The following is a 22,427-nucleotide window of genomic DNA, read 5'->3' on the forward strand; positions in this document are numbered from 1 at the left end:
TGTGGGTTTTAGCAAGTTTTGAAGTTATAAGAATGGGTAAAATTTGTCACATAAAAAAAAAGATAGAGACTTAGAAACTTAGGAAAAACACCTTTCAGGCTCTTTCCCAGACTCCAGATACCACTCCTTCCCATTCCTGGCCTTCAGTCCCCCTATCATCACCACCCATGGAGGTAACAGAGCATTCAGTGAGGTGATGGATAATGCAGGAGGATGGGGTGGTTTCTTTCTGTCATTCCCTCTTTATCTCTCTTTTCTTCCACTGCTCCTTCTGCTTAACTCATTTCCTCTGTTCTATTGTGGGTTATCCACAGTCATTTCAGGATGTGTTGGCCAGAGTCCTGGAGTGTTATCAATTGTGCCATGGAGCACCTCTTATCACTTTGGCCTTCTTGTCTCTCTCTCTCACCTCCTAAGAGGTGCTACAGACTCCTTCAGCCCTCTCAGCTGTGTCCTGCAGTGTGTCCATCATGACCCAGCTAGAGCTGCCTGTATCTGTCACAGCACAACCTCTGAACTCCCTCCCCTGCAACCAGCTCTACTAACAAAACCTGGCTTTTTATATCCCACACGCTTGAATACTGTGGGAGGGAATTCCAAAAGCCTTGATAAAGTCAGGATAATTGCCACCCACTGTTCTTCTCTTGTGCAGAGAACTAACAATTTTATCCTAGAAGATGTTGGGGTTGGCCATGCATGATTTACCCTTGGTCAGTCCGTGTGTTACAAATTACCTTTTTTCATTGAATTTCTAGTTTTATGTATATTTCTATCATATTTTCTTTTTTCTTTTCCCTTTCCTTCTTTAATTTTATCCTCAGGTTTGGGACAAAAGGCTGTCATTGTCATGTAACATCCTTATTTAGATTGTTTTCTCTATCTCTATATGTATTTTAGTTCAAAACATAGCAATGTTTAGTTGAAATTTCACACTTGTAGAACAGGTTCTGTAGATAGAATGAAAACAATACAAAATCTGACAATATAGTATTTAAATTGATAAATTCCCAAATGAATTTACAATCTGCTTTATATTTTTCAGCTTTACTTCAAGTAACAATTTCCCTTAGCAAAGTTGAGCTCAGCGTGGGTGAATCCAAGTTCTTCACATGCACAGGTATGTATTAATTTTATTTATAGACATATAATTTTTGTTAAATTTTGAACTTCTTATGTCTTGGTAACTGAAGTAGTTGTTTCACAGTATTAAATTAAATATTCACATTGTTGTATATTCACATTGACTTGTGAGAACTGTGGCAAATACTAGAATTTCAATGGTTTCACATTTCCAGTCTAGGATCTCTTAATTTCACACACTGAATCAATTTGAATTCTCTTTATCAGTACAGATAGTTTATATCCATTAGGATGCTTTTGTAGTTAAAATATTGTCACTTATTTAAACTAAGGAATTAAATCCTCTCCAACCTAATGAGACAGCCAAGGAGATTTTTTCTAGTGAGGCAGTAATCAGTCAGGAGGACAAGAATTTGCATTTTCAGCTGATTGATATGGATTCTTGATGTTGCTGAGTTGAGATCTTCCATTGACAGTGACACATGGCCTGACTACACTGACAGTGCAATTTCCTGATGACTTGACCTGTCAATCCAGTCACTGCTGGACAGCCTGTTTCTTTCCTATAAGACTTTTCTGTGGGTTTTTTTTCCCCCCTCTTGAGATCCTTGGGCTGCTGTCTCAATGATTGTATATCTGCATTCAGTTTTGTCCTGCTTGTCTTTCTTGCAACTCGCATAATTTAACAATCAGCTGACATTATAGAATCACTTAGGTGGAAAAGACCTCCAAGACTGTCAAGTCCAAGTTTTGACTGATCACCACCTTGTCAACTAGAGCATGGCACTGAGTCCCTTGAACACCTCCAGGGTGATTCCACTATCTCTCTAGGTAGCCAGTGCTTGATAACCCTTTCCATTCAGGAAGAAAAAGATATTCCAAATTTCTGCTTAAATTTCTGACCCTGCATAGACTGTGCATTGGGTAGGCATTGCACTGCATGATGTCCTATTAAACGCCTAAATCTGGGTCGGTTTTGGTTTTGTTTGCAGCCATTGGTGAGCCTGAGAACATAGACTGGTACAACCCACAGGGAGAGAAGATTGTTTCGGGCCAGAGGGTGGTGGTTCAGAAGGAAGGCGTGCGGTCCCGCCTCACCATCTACAACGCCAACGTGGAGGATGCCGGCATCTACCGGTGCCAGGCGGCAGACGCCAAGGGACACACCCAGGAGGCCACTGTGGTCCTGGAGATTTACCGTGAGTAAAACGCTACCAGTTTACAAAAACTCACTGTGTTCTAAAAGCCTAGCACTGAGGAAGTAAAGTCTCTCAAAATACCATCCCGAGCTCTGAGCTTGACCTTCCAAATTATTGCATCTCCTGCAGTTTAGTAAGTAGAGATTATGGCAAGGATTTGAATTAAATGGAGGGCCACTTAAAAGTATTGTAGATTGCTTTTCTCTTGTATTTTAGAATGCTAACTTATGAGGGTGCACTGTATGCCTCTCAAAGAAGTGAGAAAATATGAGGAAAAAATGGATCACTATAATTCATATTACAAGTGTACGTTCAGTTTAGAAATTACACAATATTACAAATATGTGCATAAAAAAAAAGTGCAATATATGATATTTAAAGAGTGAAGTTTTTACTGAATTGTTATTGTAATCTCTGTCTTTTGCTATTGGCCTTACAAAAGAGTTTTGACATAAAGCACTGAAGCTTAGTGTAATAAGTAACCAAAATGGATTTCAATAACACGCAACTACTTAAAGAGTACATTTTAAAAATAAATGAATTCTATTGTAGTATGAGATTCTTTGAGAGATTTGAGTAGTTTTTTTTCTCAGTGTTGAATACCTACGTTGCATTGCATTTTTTAGCTCAATCAAAACTCCTAAAAGCTGTACATTAAACAAGCAGAGTGAATATGTAAGGCAAGGTCTTGGTTGGTAAAAGGGTGGGACATATGCCAGCAGTCCTTCAGCTGAGTTACAATACAATTTCATTGGAGAACAGGTTTTTTAAATGTGAAGGAATTACAATGAGACAGAAAATACAGAGTGGAATGGTAAAGCACTGCTTCTGAGAGGGATGGGTAACTCAGATAACAAAAGACCTACAATTTTTAAAAAAATCTTCTGATAAAACAACCAATAAAAGGGTGGTAGCAGTTTGAAGAGATAACATGATGGCTTGAAACCTCTCAAATCAAAGGATTTCAAATTTTCAGGAATCCATTTATATGTCTAAAACTGCCAGTTACTCCACTAGCAGTGTCCTCAGGAAAGTAGAAGTCTTTAGAAGCATTTGCATATGTTAATTTTAATAATTCTGAGCTCGGGCAAATCTGAAAAGCAAGAAATGTCAAGGTCTGTGGGAATAGACGTGAAATTTCCTTATTCATGCTTGTGATGTAAGAAAAAATTAGAATCATTTATTGGTAGTTTTAGGGCCTGGTTCTTGGGACTCTCAGATATCGATGAGAGGTTTTTTCTGAATTCGTACAAAAAATATGAGAGTTTTAACAACAAAACTGTGCTCCCTCTGCTATGGGAAATGTGTGGATTATTTGAGCCTACACTCATATAAAAAAAACAGAGGTGAAGCTGCATCTCTGGCTTAAGCTCCCCGAAGTTTATTATTGGCCATCCTTGATCTGAGAGAACACAGGTTGGTTTATTTATTCTGTGTGCAGGAAAATCTTCCTTTTTTTTTTTTTTTTAAGTGTTATTCTACTGTATTAGATATTATATGAGATCATGGATTAATACCGTCAAGGGTTTCTAAAAATACTGAATTTATTCGACACATGTGGAAAATCAAATATCATTTGGTTATTTGAGCTTGGAAAAATTAAAAGCCTCAGCAGACCTAAACCAATCTTGTTAGGTCCTAAAAATAATACTATAATTTCTTATGACCTATTAGTCATAATGGACCTCATAGTATGTCACTGACTTTTTAATGTTGTATTTTACTCAGCTTCTTTTTTTTCTCAGTGAGACAAAAGTTCTACTTTTAAAGTGAGAATTTTAAAAATTTTTATGTTTTTTTATGGAAGTTGTGATGGAATGAAAAAATGAGGTTTTTATTCAGTAATGGAAAAATGAAGAATAAAACCCACAGGAGAGTAAATAAACTATCAACATGAATATAAAAACTTTTGAGACCTAGAGTTTAAAAACTGTGTTTTGGAACATTGAAAACAATGAAAATACATTTATAAACCCCACAGAATGTATACAAATAAACAAAATTTTACATAATGCAATAAGTTTATAAAGTAATTGTTACAGGCAGAGTATAAGTTCAGGACCCTTTGAGTCTTATGTGGGGAAATTGCTCTGTATTACAATGAGAAGATTTAATAGTGGTATTTATCTGATTTGTTGTTGTATATAATTTTAGTGCTGTGTAAGACTCTTACAGTATTCTGTTTTCTTTTTGTTTTTTATTTTTCCTCTTCAGAAAAGCTGACTTTCCGGGACATAGTGTCTCCACAAGAGTTCAGGCAGGGAGAGGATGCAGAAGTTGTTTGCCGCGTTACGAGTTCCCCTGCTCCCGTTGTCAGCTGGTTGTATCGGAATGAGGAAGTCACAGCTACTGCTGACAGTTAGTATTTTGGTAACTCTTGAAGTTATACATTCCAATTAATATTAAAACATTCTTGTAGGAAAAGGATTAACCACATTTTAGTGGGGGACTTTGATTCGCCCATCAGCTTAAATGTAATTTAATCAGGTTCTGTGATCTGTAGAGAACCCATTTACGGTGGTTTCTCCCATGTGTCTTTTTTTCAATTTTGGAATTTTGCCTGGTGTAACATGAGTGTTCAAGCACCCAAAAGATCACTGAGAGCTGCCTCACAGGATTTTCCTGATGTACCTTGTCTGTAGGAGTTGAACACATTTAAAACACTAAGAGATGAACTTCACTGCACACCAAGCTGTGGTGCTGAGCCTACACAGCATTGACTTTGGGATACTTGCCCAGTTGCTCAGAGAATTCCAGGTGGAGAAGCATTTTGCATTACTGTGAGAGTTTGCTTGTATAAGGGTAAATTACCCTCTGAGTTCAAGTAACTGGGATATAAGTAATCTGCTGAGGCTGGACTGATAAAGCCTGGATTAAGATAAACCTCACCTTCCCCACATGCAAGTTCTAAGTCTCTAGAGAGGCAAATAATTAGGCAAATAGAATTTTTTTAACTTACCCCTGCAAAAATTTTGACTCATTTTTTTCAGTGCTGTCTCAACAGTCATCTTTGCCAAAACAAGACTTCTTCACATTTTCTGGAAATGGAACTAACATTGTTAATTAACCAGCTTTTCTAACTTCCCATTGGCTTTTCTCTTTGCATGTAATGAAACTCAGGGTAGCAGTATGCATTTAAAATTCTTATTCTTTCAAAATTAATTGTCATTTTTATTTCAAAATGAAAATTAATTGGGGACTTTATGAAGTCAAGCAAATGTGGAACAGTTGTTAGGGAAAAAAATGCTTAGTTGATATTTCTGGGCTCAGGTTCCTCTTCATTGGAAAAGAAAGTTTTGATTAAATTCCTTTCTTATTTAGTATATTCTATTTCTTCTGTCATCTAGGCACAGAGACTAAAAAGAAATAGCAAAGTATTACGCTTAGAAAAAAATAGTTGAAATTTATTTCTATATATAAATATTTTTTCAAAAATAAGAATGCTGTTAATAAAATAAGAATTTTCCATCTAGAAAAAAGTCTTTTGAGGATGATGGGCTTTAAAAAGTAGAACTGCCTCAAAGATCATAGGTGAAACTACTAGAAGCTTCTTAAAGAAGCCAGTTCTATATCCCCTTAACACCAAAATCTTGGGGAAAAAACCAAAATACAACATGATTGTGGGAGAAAATGAGACAAAAAGTGCATTGAGATTAGGACAAGGAGAACACTCACCAGCATTAGCAAAATGGACTTGACAGAGGGGAAAATTAATTGAATTTATTGACAGTTAAATAATGTTGAATGGTGAAACACAAAGACAGAATTAAAGCAATATCTCCCCTCTCCATTTTCCAAGACTCAAATTTACTCTTTCATTGCTGACTCCTCTGCCTTGCCCACCCCAAGAAATGCAGAGAGATTGGGGAATGGAGCCTGTGGTCAGTCTGTAAGTGTTCCAGGGTGGATCCTTCCTCTGGGTTGCTGTTGCTCGGGGAGAATTTGCTGCAGCATAGATTGCAAAGGGAATATCTGATCCAGCATGCTCCTTCTTGAGGCCAACACATAAACCCAATAGACTAGTTCAGAGAGAAGGGAGAGGGAAAATTTAATTCAGGCTCAGTTTACTCCTGCAGATTATAATTTTGCTGCTGCAGGAAAGTGTGTGCATGGCTTTCAGATCCTGATTTTACAGTGTCCTTCAGCTCCTCAAAATGTCTATTGAATTTCAGTTTATACTGGCCTTTGCAGAAGATAGAGTGCTTTCTTTTTTTGTGTTATGTCTTTGTATCTATTTCTGTGAAGTGTTAGAGGATGGTGAAATATATCATTGACCAAGAGTGAATGAAGAAAGGAACAGGAGGAGGGAAGGAGGGCAAGCAAGCTGAAAATCATTAGAATTGCCTGCACAATGGGCACAAAAACAGTCCAGACAGAGAGGGAAACAGCATTTTGTTGCTTATTTTATTTAAATTGCTTAATTTAGTTTTTGAATCTTTTTTTTTTTTCCATGTAATTTTTTTTGTTCTTCTGTGTAAATGCTCATGAGTTTTCCACTCACTTTGCAATAAATTGTAATTCAACTTACACTTGATTACTGCTTGGAGTAAGTAGGAAATTTTGGATGAACATACCAGATTGAATCCTAGGAATTTCAATGTGTTTTGGAAAGAAGAAACCCCTCATCTATCAGCCTACATTTTCCTTTTAAATGTACAAATGTTCTGTCAATAAGCATTCAGATTGTACAGAGAAAGTACTTAAATATTATTAATTTAAGTTAGTATTCCTCATGTTGTCTTGATTTACCTGATTTATGCCACTTGATCTCTTATTTTCCTTTCTAGATCGATTTGCAGTATTAGCAAACAATAATCTCCAAATTCTTAACATCAATAAAAGTGATGAAGGAGTATACAGGTGTGAAGGAAGAGTGGAAGCAAGAGGAGAAATTGACTTTCGGGACATAATTGTTATTGTGAATGGTAAGGAGTAAAGTTGATTAATTGGCTTCTTGCTTTATTTGATTGTTATAGCCCATTTTAACATATATCAACTTCTAAAAAAACCTTATTAAATTGGTTAATATAATTGCCATGTCTGTTTAGTATTGGTTTCCTATAAATGCAATTGCTTAATATTGAAAAAAATCTACTATACTGAGTAAATAGAATCCATTACATTTCACAATATCAGTAAATATAAATATGCAAAACATGGATCATTATTATTCATCATTTACAGAACAATAATAATTTCAAGACTTGAATTTCAGATTATAGTAGTTCAATTCAGTCTATTTTTCAGTGTTTTGTCATTTACTCTTAAAAAACAAAAAGGCTTGATTTTTTATACTTATTCACCTTTACTGTGTTAATGAACTTTGTGAGCTCTCCCAAAAGCCACAGATATATTTTATTAAGAGTCTCAGTTACAGATTTTTTCAAATTTTATTTTTATGAGGAATAAAATATGTGAGGAGTTCCCTGAAAATTTGCATGATACATTTTATTAGTTTATAATAAACCTCTAAGAAGGAAAATCAATGAATTGAGACAAGATGGAGCATTTAACCCAATGTCTTAAACTCAGCCTTGACCTATTGAAAGATAACTATCTCTTCATATATTGCCTGGAAAGGACACTGCTCATAAAGGGCATTTTTTATCTCTGCAGTCTGTTTAATGTCAGCTTTTGAGTGAAATTCTTCCACAGTGTGTCTTAGGTTTGGAGCTTTAAATGCTTTGTCCTTGGCTGGTCCTTCTCAGCAAACCCCAGTTTGCAAAAGTCATTATGTAAGGTGAATTCACAGCTAGTTTCAGCAGGAAGAGCAGATTCTGGCACAAGTATTTCTTTAGTCCACATTGTCAGGCAGCAACATCTGAGGCAGAATTCTCTGGATAGTTGCAGGTGGTGCATTCTGATGCTGCATTACCACTACTCCTCCTTATGTACAGTTCCAACAGTGCATCTGGTAGCATTTAAAATCCCAAATAAGGTTTTCTTCTGCTGCTATTTATGCACAGGGTTATGAATCCACCTTCTGATTACCTTTCACTTCTATCTGGTATTTATATGCAGTTGAGCTGAGAGTCTGTATTTAACATTAAAAATTGGATTGCAAATCATGGTCTGACTTCACATCATTTATTGCTGAATTATAAAAACAAAATTGGTCCTTCTTATATTTATAATGACTCTAGGCAAGAATGTTAACACTCATCTCTAAACTTCAGTCTTGGGAGGAGAAGGAGCTGCCAAATAAGTGATTATGACATGCTTGGTCATGTAGAGTGACATCAATTAAGAGATATTTCCTGCTTCATTTAGAGTAATAGATAGGTTTGCCTGCATAAAGTTGAATGGAAAGAACTTGATCCAAAATAGCTTTTAGAGTAATATTAAAATTAAGGAAAAAAGAAAAATTGTAGTGGTTTTGGGTGAAATGGAAAGCCTATATATGAACTGAATTGAAAAAAAAAAAAAAAAAAAAGAAGAAAAAAACCAAAAAAAGAAAGGAAAGAAGGATCAGTCTATAGGCTGCCAAAAGCTACATGACTGTATTTTACTGCATCTCATTTTCCAAAAAAGAAATAAGAAATAATACTTATTTTGGAGGATAATCTAAGCTTGTGATAAAAAGATTATCATGAAAACATTTGTATATAAAAGTTATTCCAATTTAGAGCTTTACTGTTTATTTGCTCATCTTGTAATAGCCCCTGTAGAATCTATAGAATACACAAGATCTGTACTAACTGTGTTTCTATAATAAGAACCACTGAGTAAGATGGATTGGAAGGGACCCTCGAGGAACATCGAGTCCAATGAAAAGTTGTCCTGGTTTCAACTAAACCAGGATAGGAGTATGTGAGGTCTCCAAAGCAGGAAAAACTGTAACAAAGAAATTTATGAAAGCTGGCACACCATGTTAATTATAATAGTTGTTTTTTTAATTAAAGTTTGCATATGAACACTTTTCAAATTTGCTCAAAAAAAATTAAAAGTAAATCTTGGAACAAAGTTTGATATCAGGTTAATTTCTAATGTATGGAAATCCTCGGACAATTAAAATAGGTAAGAAATTGACAGCTGGATTATCTCTTATAAATCTTATTTTCTGTTTCTTTTCTACTTGCAACACTAAAATTTTATGTAGCATTTCTTTTCTAGTTGTATTTACAGTGAGATCTGAATGTCAGGATTTTCTGTGGTTACAAATGGTTAACATAGAAGATAATGAAAGAATTCAAGTCCTCCTGCAAACAAAAATTTCCTTTTCTTATGCTTTTGTCTCTCTTTATTTTTTCCTACTCTTTTTTTCTTTTATAAAAACTATTTTCCCTTAATGTACTACTTAGAATTATATTTTACTCCCTGAGAAGTTCCATAAATTAATTAGTCATCCTGATCTCAATGAAATTAATGGAAGAGGACTGTTTACACAGTTAAATGCAACTGAGTTTTGCCACTCTGCTTTAAGCATGAAATGTGAGAGACTTACCAGCATATCTTCATTTCTTGTTTCCTCTTTGTAGCTTGACACTATAGATCCAACCTATGTAGATACAAGCATAAAAAAGAAACACAGATTTATTCCTTGAAAAATGATGGGCAAAATAAAATTTTACTTTTGAAAAGAGAAAATAGTATTGCATTTAATTTTCATTGCAGTATCTCTTGGAAGATTGAAGCACTTAAGTAATGCACTGAAGCAGTCCTTTAATTCTTAGTGGTGAACTGTGAAGAACCTGCTACTTCTAGCAAGGAATTCTCTCCTCATATTCCCAGCTATATTTTGAGGTCTAGACATTAGAATGCACTATAAAATAATTAAAATGCATTAAAAGATTTCTAAGTAGCATTGCAGGTTTTCTTATTGGAGATGGACAAATTCCTGTTGCACAGCAGAAGGGTTTTGTATGCTGAGTAATGGCCCATGCAATTTCAGATAGGAAAGAAGTGAACTGTGAAACACTCTAAGACCATTAAAATGTGTAAAAAGTCATAACAACACACAATTACTGATCACTGATAATTATGGTATATGATTTTATATTATTTGCTATGTTTAAGATTCAGAAGTGAAAAGGCTTCTGGACTATTTGGTAGAAAGCCACAACATTGGTTTTTAAGAGTGGGTGAGAAAAATCTGGTGGAGTCCAATGGGACACTAAAAACAAATTAACTGGGGTTGCCTGTTTTATCTTTTCACTAGTGAAGAGTAAAAATAAAAAGGATAACTGAGTCACCCTGTCATCTCACAGGATGTTCTTGCAAGCTGACCTCTGTTTTGTGAAACTCTAATCTTTTCCCTTTCCTCTCACCTTATGTGAAACTCCTGGTCCTCCACATATCAACTTCCATCCAATCTGCTTGGATTGTTTTTATTTGTATATTCCATAGAATCATAGATTAGTTTGGATTGGAGGGACCTTAAAGACCATGAAGCTTCAAAGCCCTGCCATGGGCAGGGACACCTGCTAGACCCAGTTGCTCAGATCTGCATCTAATCTGGCCTTCAACACTTAATCTTTGCTTGTTAATTAATAGAAGCAGATATATAAACAGATATGTTAAATATCAGCCTGTGAGTTGTTCCATCTCAAATATTATTGCTATTTTTTCTGTCAGGTAGAAGTTCTTTGTGAAATGTTATGATTTTATAGCAGTTATGCAATTTTATTATTTTATTATTTTATTATTATTAATGTTATAAATTTAAATTTTTTATAGTAATTTCATCCCATCAAGAAAAAAAAATATTTGTCACTGTTAGAACAAAATTTAATTATTAGAAATACAAGTAGATTGCATCCACTGGATTCCATCACATTTGCCCTTTGGAAGCTGGTGATATACCTGCCCAGGAAGTATGCTGGAGCTCAGCAAAAGAGATTAAATATGAATAATCAAGACTCCTGCTGATCCCTCTTTTACAACCCCTTTCTAACATCAGTACATAGTTTTATGTCTTATGTGTATATTATCTTATACATGTTAGGTGTAACTTCAGTCATCTTAGAATATGCTGTAAGAAAATCTAAGAACTACTGAAAAAGACATTTAAAATTTACTCTATTAAAATAAAACTTATAAATGTCCTGATAAAATTAAAAATCTTGCATTTAAGAAAAGTAAAGAAATACTACTAACAATGATTCACATTGTAACTTGATTCCTAATTGTCACCCTAAATTCCCAAATTAGCAAAGGATCCTGCATTTTAAATTTCTCCAGAAACAGCTAAAATATTTTATTTTTATTCATTGCACATAATGTTTTATTTTTCAGTTCCCCCTGCAATCATTCTGCTACAGAAATCCTTCAATGCCACTGCAGATCGAGGAGAGGCAGTAACTTTGTACTGCAGGGCCACTGGATCACCTCCCCCTGAGATCAGTTGGTACAGGTGAGTTCAGTCATCAGAGCACATTGTTTTAATGTGTCCCAATTTCCTACCACAGTCCATTAAGCTGTGCAACTCTAATTTCTCTACTGAATTTTAGAAGAATTTTCTCTTCATTTCTGTTCTAACTGAGGCTGGATTAGGCATTAATGTGTGGATGGACTCACACGAATTCAATTGCACTCAGGTTGCCAGCAAGTGAGGTAAATGTAAAAAGTAACAAAAATACCATATTGTCATGATTTCTTCATGTGTGAGTGGAGAAGAATTAAGTCCATATGTCAAAAACAGTACAAGAGCAACCTAACAACAGCTTTTGCACATAAATGCACAGATACGCATTTATGCAATAAATAAGTATCCAATACAGGTCAGCAATACTAATAAAAAAAGGCAACACTTTCCACATTTGTAAAAGTAGATTCTACTCTTAACTCTCTATTTCAATGAGATTCAGAAAGAGGTATGAATTTAGATGATTGTAGGACTCAGGAGTGTTTCATTGAATAAGTTTCAGTGTAACTTAATGTAAATTTATAAGTACAAAATACTTTGAAAATGGAATTGCTTTTAAATCTCATGTGTGTTTTTTTCATTATAACAATGACATGAGTATAGTATATCTATGTCATTTGGGAACACTTACCATATAACATTTATAAAAATTTAAATATCTATTTACTCTGTGTTCTTTCAATTTCAACAAAGGTGTGCATCAATCCTGGGATATAAAGTATCTCAATATCTCATACCAGTGCACATTTCTATTTTAGACCTGAATAATTTGCATCTACTTATATCATTTCAAGTGGATTAAAAGGTCATCCCATTTGCAAAATGGGCATGGAAGCAATTTCCAGCAATTCTTCACCTCCTTTGGAGCATTTGAACAATGTTAGATTAAGTTTCTCTTCCTTTGACTGATGCCTTAATCTTATTATGCCATAGGTCAGTCGTGAAGTTGAATTTTTCTCTCATGCAATTTGAATCCCAGGAGATGTAAATAAATAGAATGCAAAGTTAATTCCTTAATATGCCTTAGAATTCAAAATGTAGTGAAGAATAGGAAAAATAAACCCAATATATGTATAGAAGAACTGATATTAAATTCAAATAATATTCTTTTTGTTTGATGTCTTAGAATTTATTTTATAAATGTTTCTGCTATCTGACCAAAATTCATAAAATTTGCCTGAAATCTGCTGTCCTAAGTGGCTTTGGTGTATGACAACAAGCATTATGATGCATATCAAGGAAGATTACACAAATTTCCACCATTTTTGGATATCTCCACTAACAGTTGTGTGGTTTTTTCAATGTTTTATGAGTATTATAGTATGTACACACTTATCTCTGTAACCACTGCTCCAAGCCACTGATATCCCTTTGGTTTGACACCCCATGAGGAGAGACATTTTTAAACCATTCATTAAATATCTTTTGTAAAGATTTCCCAGAAGTTTTTCAGGCTTGTGGACAGAATATTGAATCATATATGTGCAAACTTCTGTTCTGTTCCTCTTTCAGGAAAATAATGAGGAATATTGGCTGGCATGCTTCTCTTCCCTTTTGATTTTTTTTTTCCCTTTGATTCTATTTTAATTTCATCTGATTAGGATGTAAATTCTTGTCAGTAGAAAATATTCTTGGTTTTCTATTTGCTGACACTATGATTTTATAAACTGATACATCAAAAAGAACATAAATCCCTGGGACAGGAAATTCTTATTGATATGCAAGCAGGAAAAAAATGGGGGGAGAAAATTCCTTCTGTTTTCAAAGGAAGCAAAAATTCTAAATGGTATTCCAATCCTAAATTTCTGCATCAAATTTCTGAAATCTCTGTCCTGAAATTTTCAGGGCCATTTTCACTCATTTAGTCAATTAAAAGGATTCATAGTCAGCTGATCTCTTCTCATATCCTTGGTCTTATCTAAAAGTATATCAAGATAAAGACCTTGGTTTCCTACAATAGTTCAGAAGAGTTTTTTTTTAGAAATTAGACTGAGCATAGGAAAACCAGATAGACATAATTTGTCTTGCTTTTGAGAAAAATCTAGAAAAAATTGTCAGTGAATGTTGGGGAAGTTTATCTAAACTAATTTGTCTATTAATATGCTTGTCATCCACTGAGAATCAAATTGGATATGTCTATCAGAATTAATGGCAAATTATTCCCAATTTTGTCCTATTTAGTGTGCTTTTTGAAAATAAGTTGGTACTAACCTGAGTTTTATTGTATTTTTATTTTAATAGACAAGTGGAATTATGTCTTGAACTTGATAAAGTTTTAATAGTGATTTTAGAAGGATTATAATTATTGTTCACAGCAAGTTAAGGGAATTGTGTTCAGTTTTAAACCTAACCTCAGATTTTATCCATGTGAGTTCAGTAATTTTATTTAATTTGTCTCAGGTTAACCATTTGTAAAATGGACAGGTGTAATAAAGTGGCTTAATGGAAGCCTGGTTTCTGAATTCTCTGAATAGCTCTGTTTAGCTAATGGCCTCAGAGAGATGGTGTTGGATATTCTAACAGAAGCATTTCCTGATGTTGCATTGCAAAACTTTCTGAAGTATATTCAGTATCCTGGAGAGCTGTGGAAAAGTACTGATGAAAAGGGTGGAAATTATTTTTTTACTCCCTTCTGCTGCAGGATTTTCACTTAATGGTGTAAAAAGTATAACCATGCCTGTTAAGGTGGTTCATCAAGACTGAAGACTTGAGTTATTTTATTTCCATGTTCTTCTGTCTTTGTTGCCTTTTCTAATGGGCTCTCACACCAGTTATTTGCTCATTCAGTCTACTGAAGTTTCTTTATCAAGGCCTATAGAATCTGGATCTATGTTTTCAAAGGTAGTCTTACAGTCCACTGATATTTTAGTCAATTAAAAAGCAAATTATCTTGATTTTACCCCCTTTGTTTCTTTTTTGGTTTCCAATGAACTGATTTTAACAGATAAACTTCAGATAGTTCATGAAAGATATCTGTATTTTTAAAATCAAGTGACACTACTATTGAAGGGACTCATATCTCTGTATGTTGGCTGTAAGCTGGACAAAACAATAGTCTCAAGCTTTTTAGCTCTTTAAGACAGTAGCTAATGTGGTGAAACTTGAACTTTTTACATTGACCATTTTCATTTCCAGGTGCTGATGATATTTACATTTGATCAATTTAAAATGGATGCATCTGAGCTTATGTGGCAATTCTTTTCTAAAAGTCTTTTAGTGCACTTGTGAAAATTAGTCACTTTGAGATACCTTGTTAAGAATAATGCTGCTCTATTTAATACATGTATATATTTTGTTGATATTTTGTGGACTAAGAGAATCTAATTAATTCTCCATTGAACTGGTATCTCTGTTGAGGCTGATATTCCATTACTGTAAAGCATAACCTTCAGAGAGGCAATACACTAATGGAATTAAATTAGCCAGGACTGAAAGATAAAGATTCTAATGTAACAAAAGGTCACGAACTGGAAATCTTTACTCGTGTGAATAGTGCTACTGAAAACATTGTTTATAGCTGTGGAGATAATTTACACTGCTACAGTTGAGCTGGATCAATTTCCTGGTCTTTGCTGACAGGACTTAGAATTATCTCACAAAAGAAATAATCCACTTTAAGTATATTATTCATGTTTTCCTGTTATCCAGCATGAGCATCATTATGAATCTCTCTGTTCACTAGAGGGTCCAGGGAAATGCTCATAATCTCATTTTAGCTGAGAAACTGCTATAGATACCAATGACTGTGAAAAAGGTACCTGGAAATTACTTCTAACCTTGGATATAGCCTTTTGTCCCCCAAAGTAAATCACTAGGGGACTTTTAGTTGTTTGAGATTTGTTGTTTAATTGTTTCTTGTTTTTTAGTGGTTTTGGGTGGCTTTTTCTGTTTGTTCTGTTTTTGGTTTGGTTTTCTGTGAGACTCTCTAATATGGAAATTTAGGCCTTTACTGCTCTGTAAAACACTTTCTGTATTTATTTGGAAAGGAAATTAACAAGTACCATAACAATATCTTGAAGTTGGTAACTAAGTCAATTGGATTTATTTACAAAAAAGTGTTACTAAAGTGCAAACTATATAGATATCAGGGGACTCCTACTAACATGATTCTCCCAAGAGATAAGCAGTATCCTCCCTTTTAAGGAAAATATGATTTAGGAAAATATGAAATATATGTAGTTATCATTAAATAAGAATAAAATGGAAATCATTGTTGTCCAATTCTTGAAAAAAATTAAATGTCCTAAACTAGGCATATTGAAAAGAATAGAATGTTTGAGTAGTGCCCTGTTGAAAAAGCAGCTGTGTGTAGGCCATGGTGCTCCAATGGACCAGTCAAGCCTCACTCAGCCCTCAGAATTGCTTGCAGATTTTATTATTTCTGGACCATCTGGTCACAGCTCATTCTAACATCTGGAGACATGCCTGCTTGCTAAGTTGTGGCTAGCCAACAATAACTGAGAGGAAATAATTTGGATGGGCTCTTGATGTGCCAATAGGCTCTACGTGAATGTAATTTAATTTTTTTTACAAGTTGCTACATTGCTATTACTGTGAACTGCAGCAGTTAGACTGCTTTTTACTTTTAATAGTTTCTCATATACAATATATAACCAATTTCCTTATGCCCTTCCTTGAGTGTAAGCCATATATAAGAATCCTCTTTACAATCATTTTTCTAATATTAGGTCAATATTGGACATGTAAGAATAAAGGTATTATAATATTTTTAATCCATATACATATTTTTTAACCCGACAATTAAATTCTGATTTTTGAGGCAGTCTCTTCCATCAAATATTATTTTCAGAGCATTGATGCTTCCATAGCACATTGTTGCTGGAATGTTGTGGTTGATTTATACTTTTTTTATTTTTTTTTTTTTTTTTTGTAGGAATGGTAAACTTATTGAAGAAAATGAAAAATATGTCCTGAGAGGAAGCAATACACAACTGACAGTCAGAGATATAAAAAATATCGATGCAGGTCCTTATATCTGTAATGCTAAAAACAAAGCAGGAAATGACAAAAAACAGACATTCCTTCAAGTTTTTGGTAAGTACTACACAATATGGTCCATCTTTCCTTTTAAAACATAAACAGTGAGGAAATAGGTCTTAATTCACAATTTTCAGTGAAACAGTATTTCTGCTAGGTGCCTAGTGATGCAGCAAAATGCTTTCTGTATGATTTTACAACTTCTTTCCTCCCTGTTGTACTTAAACCTTCACATCTGAATTTCAGTTTGAAAAGGTTATCTTCAGCATTTACTTCTCTGCTGTACAATGGAATGTTAAATAGTTAATTCACTCTGGTTTTCTTTTAGAAGTTGTCTGCTTGCAAGAAAACCAAGAGGAGGAAGGGGGAAATTATGAAAGGGAGAAAACCAGTTTATTTTGACTTCTAAGTAGTGATGGTTTTTTAATAAGGCAATGTGATGCAGAGATCTTCCTGGGTTTTCTTTTTTTTTTTTTTTATTTATTCACTTTTAATTTTAAGTGCACAATTGCAGATGTAGTCACAAAAATATTGTGTGCCCAGAGTTTCAAAGGATAAAAGTAATAACCTCAAAACTCTTATTTCTCTTTCTATTCTCCACCACTCCAACTGTGTTAATGATTGCCTCCTTTACATAGTACTGATAATTTATTTGAAGTTTTGTTGATATATAACCCAGTGAGAGTGGGTATTTCTGAGAATGTAGAAAACATCTCTCAGAACCACTGTGCAAGAAAAAAAGGCTGTAACTTACTTATGAAAAATCTACAAAAAATGAATTTGTTTGGGTTTTTTGCATTAAAAATAGCTTGTATTATGGAGAAAGATAATTTCTGTTTGAACAGTTAAATGCCCTACTTAGTATGGAGGAAATTAACTTCCTGGTTTAAAAAATTAAAATTTAAATATTTAACATTTAACATTAATTCCCAACTAAAGCTAATAATAATTTATAAGAGTGAGAGAGTTCTAATGGAAGAGACTAATCTAATAATTTACATTGAAGAGGGTAAATGTTGGATTGTATAATGCTGGTATTTGGGATCTGGGAGCCTGAGGCTGAAACCATGATGTCAGGTGAACATCCCACTGCCTCCTCTTTGAGAAACTTTATAAAACTCTTTATGAAACTCCTCTTTAAGAAATTCTGTGCTGTGTTGTCTCCAGCTCTGTATTCCAGGTGGATTGCCTAACTATTGAGCTGTTGTTCTGAGGTACTTGAGAGTTATTCTCAATTTCTTTTCAAAGGAAAGAAGATGAAATAAAATCTTAAATTTTATTCCAGCCTCAAGAAGTAAAGTTGGTTTGGAAAACTGAAATATTTCATTCAACTGTATTTCCAAACTTTAAAAAAAATATAGAAGTTGAAGGAATAGAAATTACTTTCTAGTTTTTATATGAATTTAGTGAAGTCTCAGTCAGAAATAATTGTGTGTGTTATTCAAGTAATTTTAAGCCTGGAATTTAATTGGTTTTTGCCTAGAGCAAGTAAGCTTTTTAATGAAAGGGATGAGGAAAAGGAGACACCAGACTAAGAGTGTATGTATTTTTTCACCTTTAAGCAACTTTTCTGGAGACTCCATGGAAAGCTAGATCCTAATGTTTTAATGGATACAATGAGTTGGTTAAATCTATTAACTTACACATCCTTAATGTTTCCATCATATCCTAAACTCCTAAATTTCTTATGTCTTTTCTTTATTGCATGGAAAAATAATTTCTAATGTTTATGTTTCCAGAGAACTCTCTAGAGTGTCTCCCACATCTCTGTCCTGAGTGGTTATAGCTAATTTGTAGTAAAGCAGGATTTTAATTTATCCTACAATAAACTTTACCTCTGTCTCTTTTACACATATTAAACCCCTAGTCACATATACAGCCAACAACTACTTATCTTTCTTCCATTAAATGTGTTAAAAAAAGCTGCAGTCTGAAAATGGCAAGGCAGATGGCTGGTTATTATAGCTAAATAGTACACAAACAACTATTTATGTTAAATTGACCTATTAAATTGCATTTTTCTCTCCCACTTCATTACCTTATTTGTCTCATGTGTCTGCTGTCTTTAATTTTAATTTACAATGCAAACTCCTTAGGGCAACAACTACTGTTTCTGCAACATGGCTCTGGCAGTGTTGAAACTCATAATAACAGTAATATAACCATAATGCAATAAAAATAATAGTAACACTATAGAATTCAGCACTAAACTTTCTAGGATGCAGAGCTTTTGAATAGACATGCTCATCTCAGTGCCATGCAACAGCTTCATGTTTAGTTTCCATGCCTGACCTAGATTCTTTAGTTTAACTTTGGGGGGTTTTTCAGTACAAACGCTAAAAACCCTTTTTTATTCTCATATAAAATGCTTACTCTGACTGTTTTTCTAGAGCTCTGATATATGTGTGGAAACCTATAGGCACATACCCTGCCCTCCCCAGTTCATCTGTATCAGTGCTGTGTTCTAAAAAGAGAGAAAAAAATCCCTTTTCTCAGTCTTTGTTGATATGATTTGATTATCTCTGTCTGTCATCCTCTTATCTGCCATGACTTTTTTTCTGTATCATTAGCAATTACTACCTAAAAAGATCTCATCTACATTAATACTTAGAGCTTGTGCTAAGATTTTAAATTAAAATTCATTTATGTTTACTGCTGAACAGCTTGAAACCATAGGTGTTCTTTAAAAATGTTCTTTGTATGTGTCTGTATTTGATAACTATCACTTTCACTCATACTGTTCCACTTTTTCTTTTTGTTTTTTTTTAATAGTAATTAGCCATATTTATAAATATGTGTCTAGATATATCTAAATTTTCATTTTCAATTATGAAATATCACAATTTTACATCTACAGACAACCCAAAAAATTTCCAAAAACAACATACTAACAAGCACTTGATTTAAGAACAGTCAATAAATTCAATACTTTGAAACTTCCTATATCTTCTTTTACGTTTTTACTCTTTTTCACTTTCTCCAAAGTAAACATTCATTTCTTCATAATTCCTTCTCCAATGTGGTGGCAGCAGTCTTCATTTTTGTTAGAATAAAAAATATAATCAGACTAAATGAAAGAAAATTATCTTTAATTAAGGTCATATCCGTGCTTAATATGAATAGTGTTTATATTCCTAGAATTTTCATTTTGTTTGCTCTAGTTGCTTATTTCTACATCTTTATCACTCAAATGTGTGGTTATACAATTTATACAATGATATTTAGAGTTGAGGTTTTCAACAAATGCTCTCTTTTCTGTACTTAGGCCACAGAAAATTGCACCTGTATTTTTAATTATTTTCCTAGAAAGAAAAAATATTATTTTTTTAAATCAGAATTGGTAAAAAATTAAAGGGAGTTCTAGCATAATTTCATTTCAAGTTTTCTATGATATAGGTGTTTTACCTACATAGTCAGTGAGAGGGCAGTCTGAGTAATATTTTATTGTGTAAGTATCTCATCAGCATTTCGGTGGGTTCTGACAAAGGACTTCACAAAAATCAAAAGGGGGATATCTCAAAAAGCATTACAAGAGACACACTGTACTTAATGCATAGTTTAAATACTATTTTTATTTTCTATATGCATTTTTAATTATAAACTGAATGTTGATAGTGGAAAATTTTCTTCATTTGTGTTCAATGTAATTTTGATTGGTTATTGTGAAATTATATGCTATTATTAATATATTTCTGTCATCTGCCAGATAGGAGGAAATATAATGGACCTCTTCTATTTTATCCCTCTTGAGTTTATTGCAAATGCTAAAATTCAAAAACTTTTCGGTTAATTCAATCCTTCAAAATCTATTAATCTTGGAACAAAAAAGGTTCAATTGTGCCTCTGAGACTGAGGTGAGGAGTTGTCTAAATTTTTCTCTTGTTTTCAGTCTTAGTGCTGCATTCATTTAGTGCCTGGAGCATACCTTAATAATTTTCTTGTGGGCTTAGTAAGCAGATGTATGTGTGTTTTGAAATGCTTTTTGTGGTTTGCTTTGTTCGTCATGAGGTGCTGCCCTATACCTATATGGAAGCTTTTCTTTTAAATTCACTGTTACCTGGAGAAGGAGAATCCCATGGATCTCTGTATGGAGCTATCTGTGCCTGCTCCTCCCAGATATTATAAAGTTCACCAGCTGCACTTTCACAAAGTACAACTCAACACTTACAGATGTAATGTTAAAAGTTCACATGTTCTCTGCATTCCTTTTTCCTCCTTATTACTTCCTCACACTTTTGGAATATTTCTACTTTTTAAAATTAAAAAAAAAAAAATATCCAATTTGTAAAGACAGTGATGACAGAAGACTACTCTTAAAGTCTTCTGAGTGTGAAGTAGTAAAATAACATTTTAACATGTTTCAAAAATACCATCCAAAGAGAGAGACTCAGTTCAAGGAGCACTAAGTCAGGTCAGCATTTCATACTGGAGTGTGTGTGTGTGTGTGTCTTTATCATATAAGGAATCAAATTTCTGAAATCTTTTTCTTAGATATTTCCATGTTGGGCTCTAACTTCTAACTTCTGAACTTCTAAGTTCAAGGATTTGTACCAGGAGTTTTCAGGAGGATGGGGTTGCAGTTTTGCCCCCTGATTCAAATGTGTCTGTGCAGGAGAGCAGCAGGGAAGGTGTGATTCCTCCTGGGATATATTAATCAAGAGATTAATCAGGCAGCCACACAGACATACCCTAGGCCTCTCATCAGTACAACCAAGTTTGTATCAATATCAAACTGCTTAAAATAATTCTTTTGATGAGACACAAGCAGGACTTTCTCACGCTTTATACATGTGTTGCTTCCCCGGTCTGATGAAACTCTCTGTTAAAGGTATGGGTAGAATCCTGTGAATTCAATAAATTGTGTAGTTTTTCCAAGAAACTGGTTATAAGCAAAAGCCTCACACTGCTATCCATGTTTGTCAAAAGCTTTATGGGGAGGCTGTATGTGCACTGCAATGAGATAAATCCAGAACAGTCCAAGGAAGGAATCAGAGAAACTTGTTTACTGAGGAACTAATAGAAAACTTAAAACCAAGCTTCTTGGCTCAGAAAACAAACTTTCCAACCAGTAAATGTTGTCTCTTTATTTGGCATCGTCACTCTGTTCATATTTAACAATGCATGTCTAGTAACAAGAGTCCCGTAACTTAAATAATTTTAATGAAGTTTAGCTCCTTACTGTGTTCAAGCATTCTTTCATTTGAGCCAGGTCATTTAGCTTACAGATGTTTCAACTACATCACAATATCTGTATTTCAATACTTTGGACTGAAGAAAGCAGCATAACCCTGAAGGCTTCCTGAATTTGCATTCCAAGGCTCTGTATTTTTATTTGCTTCATATTTTCTAGAATAAAAAAAAAAAGCAAATTCAAATTGACAATGACCTTATCAATTTTGAAAGAACATTTAAAAAAGTGGAGGTGGGTGGGGGAGGAAATGACTTCAGTATTTGTGTCAATACTAGTCTTGGCATTTTCATAGTTTTATTTACATGTACACAAATGTATTTTAATATTTTCCAGTGTCCAAAATGTCATTGAAAAGTATTCAAACAGTGTAAAAAACTTCTAGTCAATAGTAAGTTATGACTTGTGACCTACAAAAATGAATTAATTAAATAATATCCCCCATATGAGCTCTCTTCTTTCAAGTAATAACTGTCAGCTAGATGTATTTGATGATTAATCAGTACTTATTCCTTTAAATGTCAGGTACTCTTGTCTAAAATGTCAAGCTAAAACTTTTTGTCTTGTAGTGATCCATTTGAAGAAGGTCTTAAAGGAG

General features: G+C 33.9%; 1 protein-coding gene across 1 annotated transcript in view; it reads left to right on the forward strand.

Annotated features, from left to right (window-relative positions):
- NCAM2 (neural cell adhesion molecule 2) overlaps positions 1 to 22,427 on the forward strand; it is a 258,288-nt gene that overhangs the window by 128,882 nt on the left and 106,979 nt on the right. Inside the window, exons 2-7 of the mRNA XM_056500737.1 lie at positions 1,043 to 1,117; positions 2,073 to 2,279; positions 4,494 to 4,637; positions 7,067 to 7,204; positions 11,514 to 11,631; positions 16,538 to 16,698. Of these exons, the coding sequence (XP_056356712.1) occupies positions 1,043 to 1,117; positions 2,073 to 2,279; positions 4,494 to 4,637; positions 7,067 to 7,204; positions 11,514 to 11,631; positions 16,538 to 16,698 (843 nt within the window). The remainder of the gene's footprint in view (positions 1 to 1,042; positions 1,118 to 2,072; positions 2,280 to 4,493; positions 4,638 to 7,066; positions 7,205 to 11,513; positions 11,632 to 16,537; positions 16,699 to 22,427) is intronic.

This window comes from Oenanthe melanoleuca, chromosome 1 (assembly GCF_029582105.1).
Source record: "Oenanthe melanoleuca isolate GR-GAL-2019-014 chromosome 1, OMel1.0, whole genome shotgun sequence".
In the NCBI taxonomy this organism is placed as follows: domain Eukaryota; kingdom Metazoa; phylum Chordata; class Aves; order Passeriformes; family Muscicapidae; genus Oenanthe; species Oenanthe melanoleuca.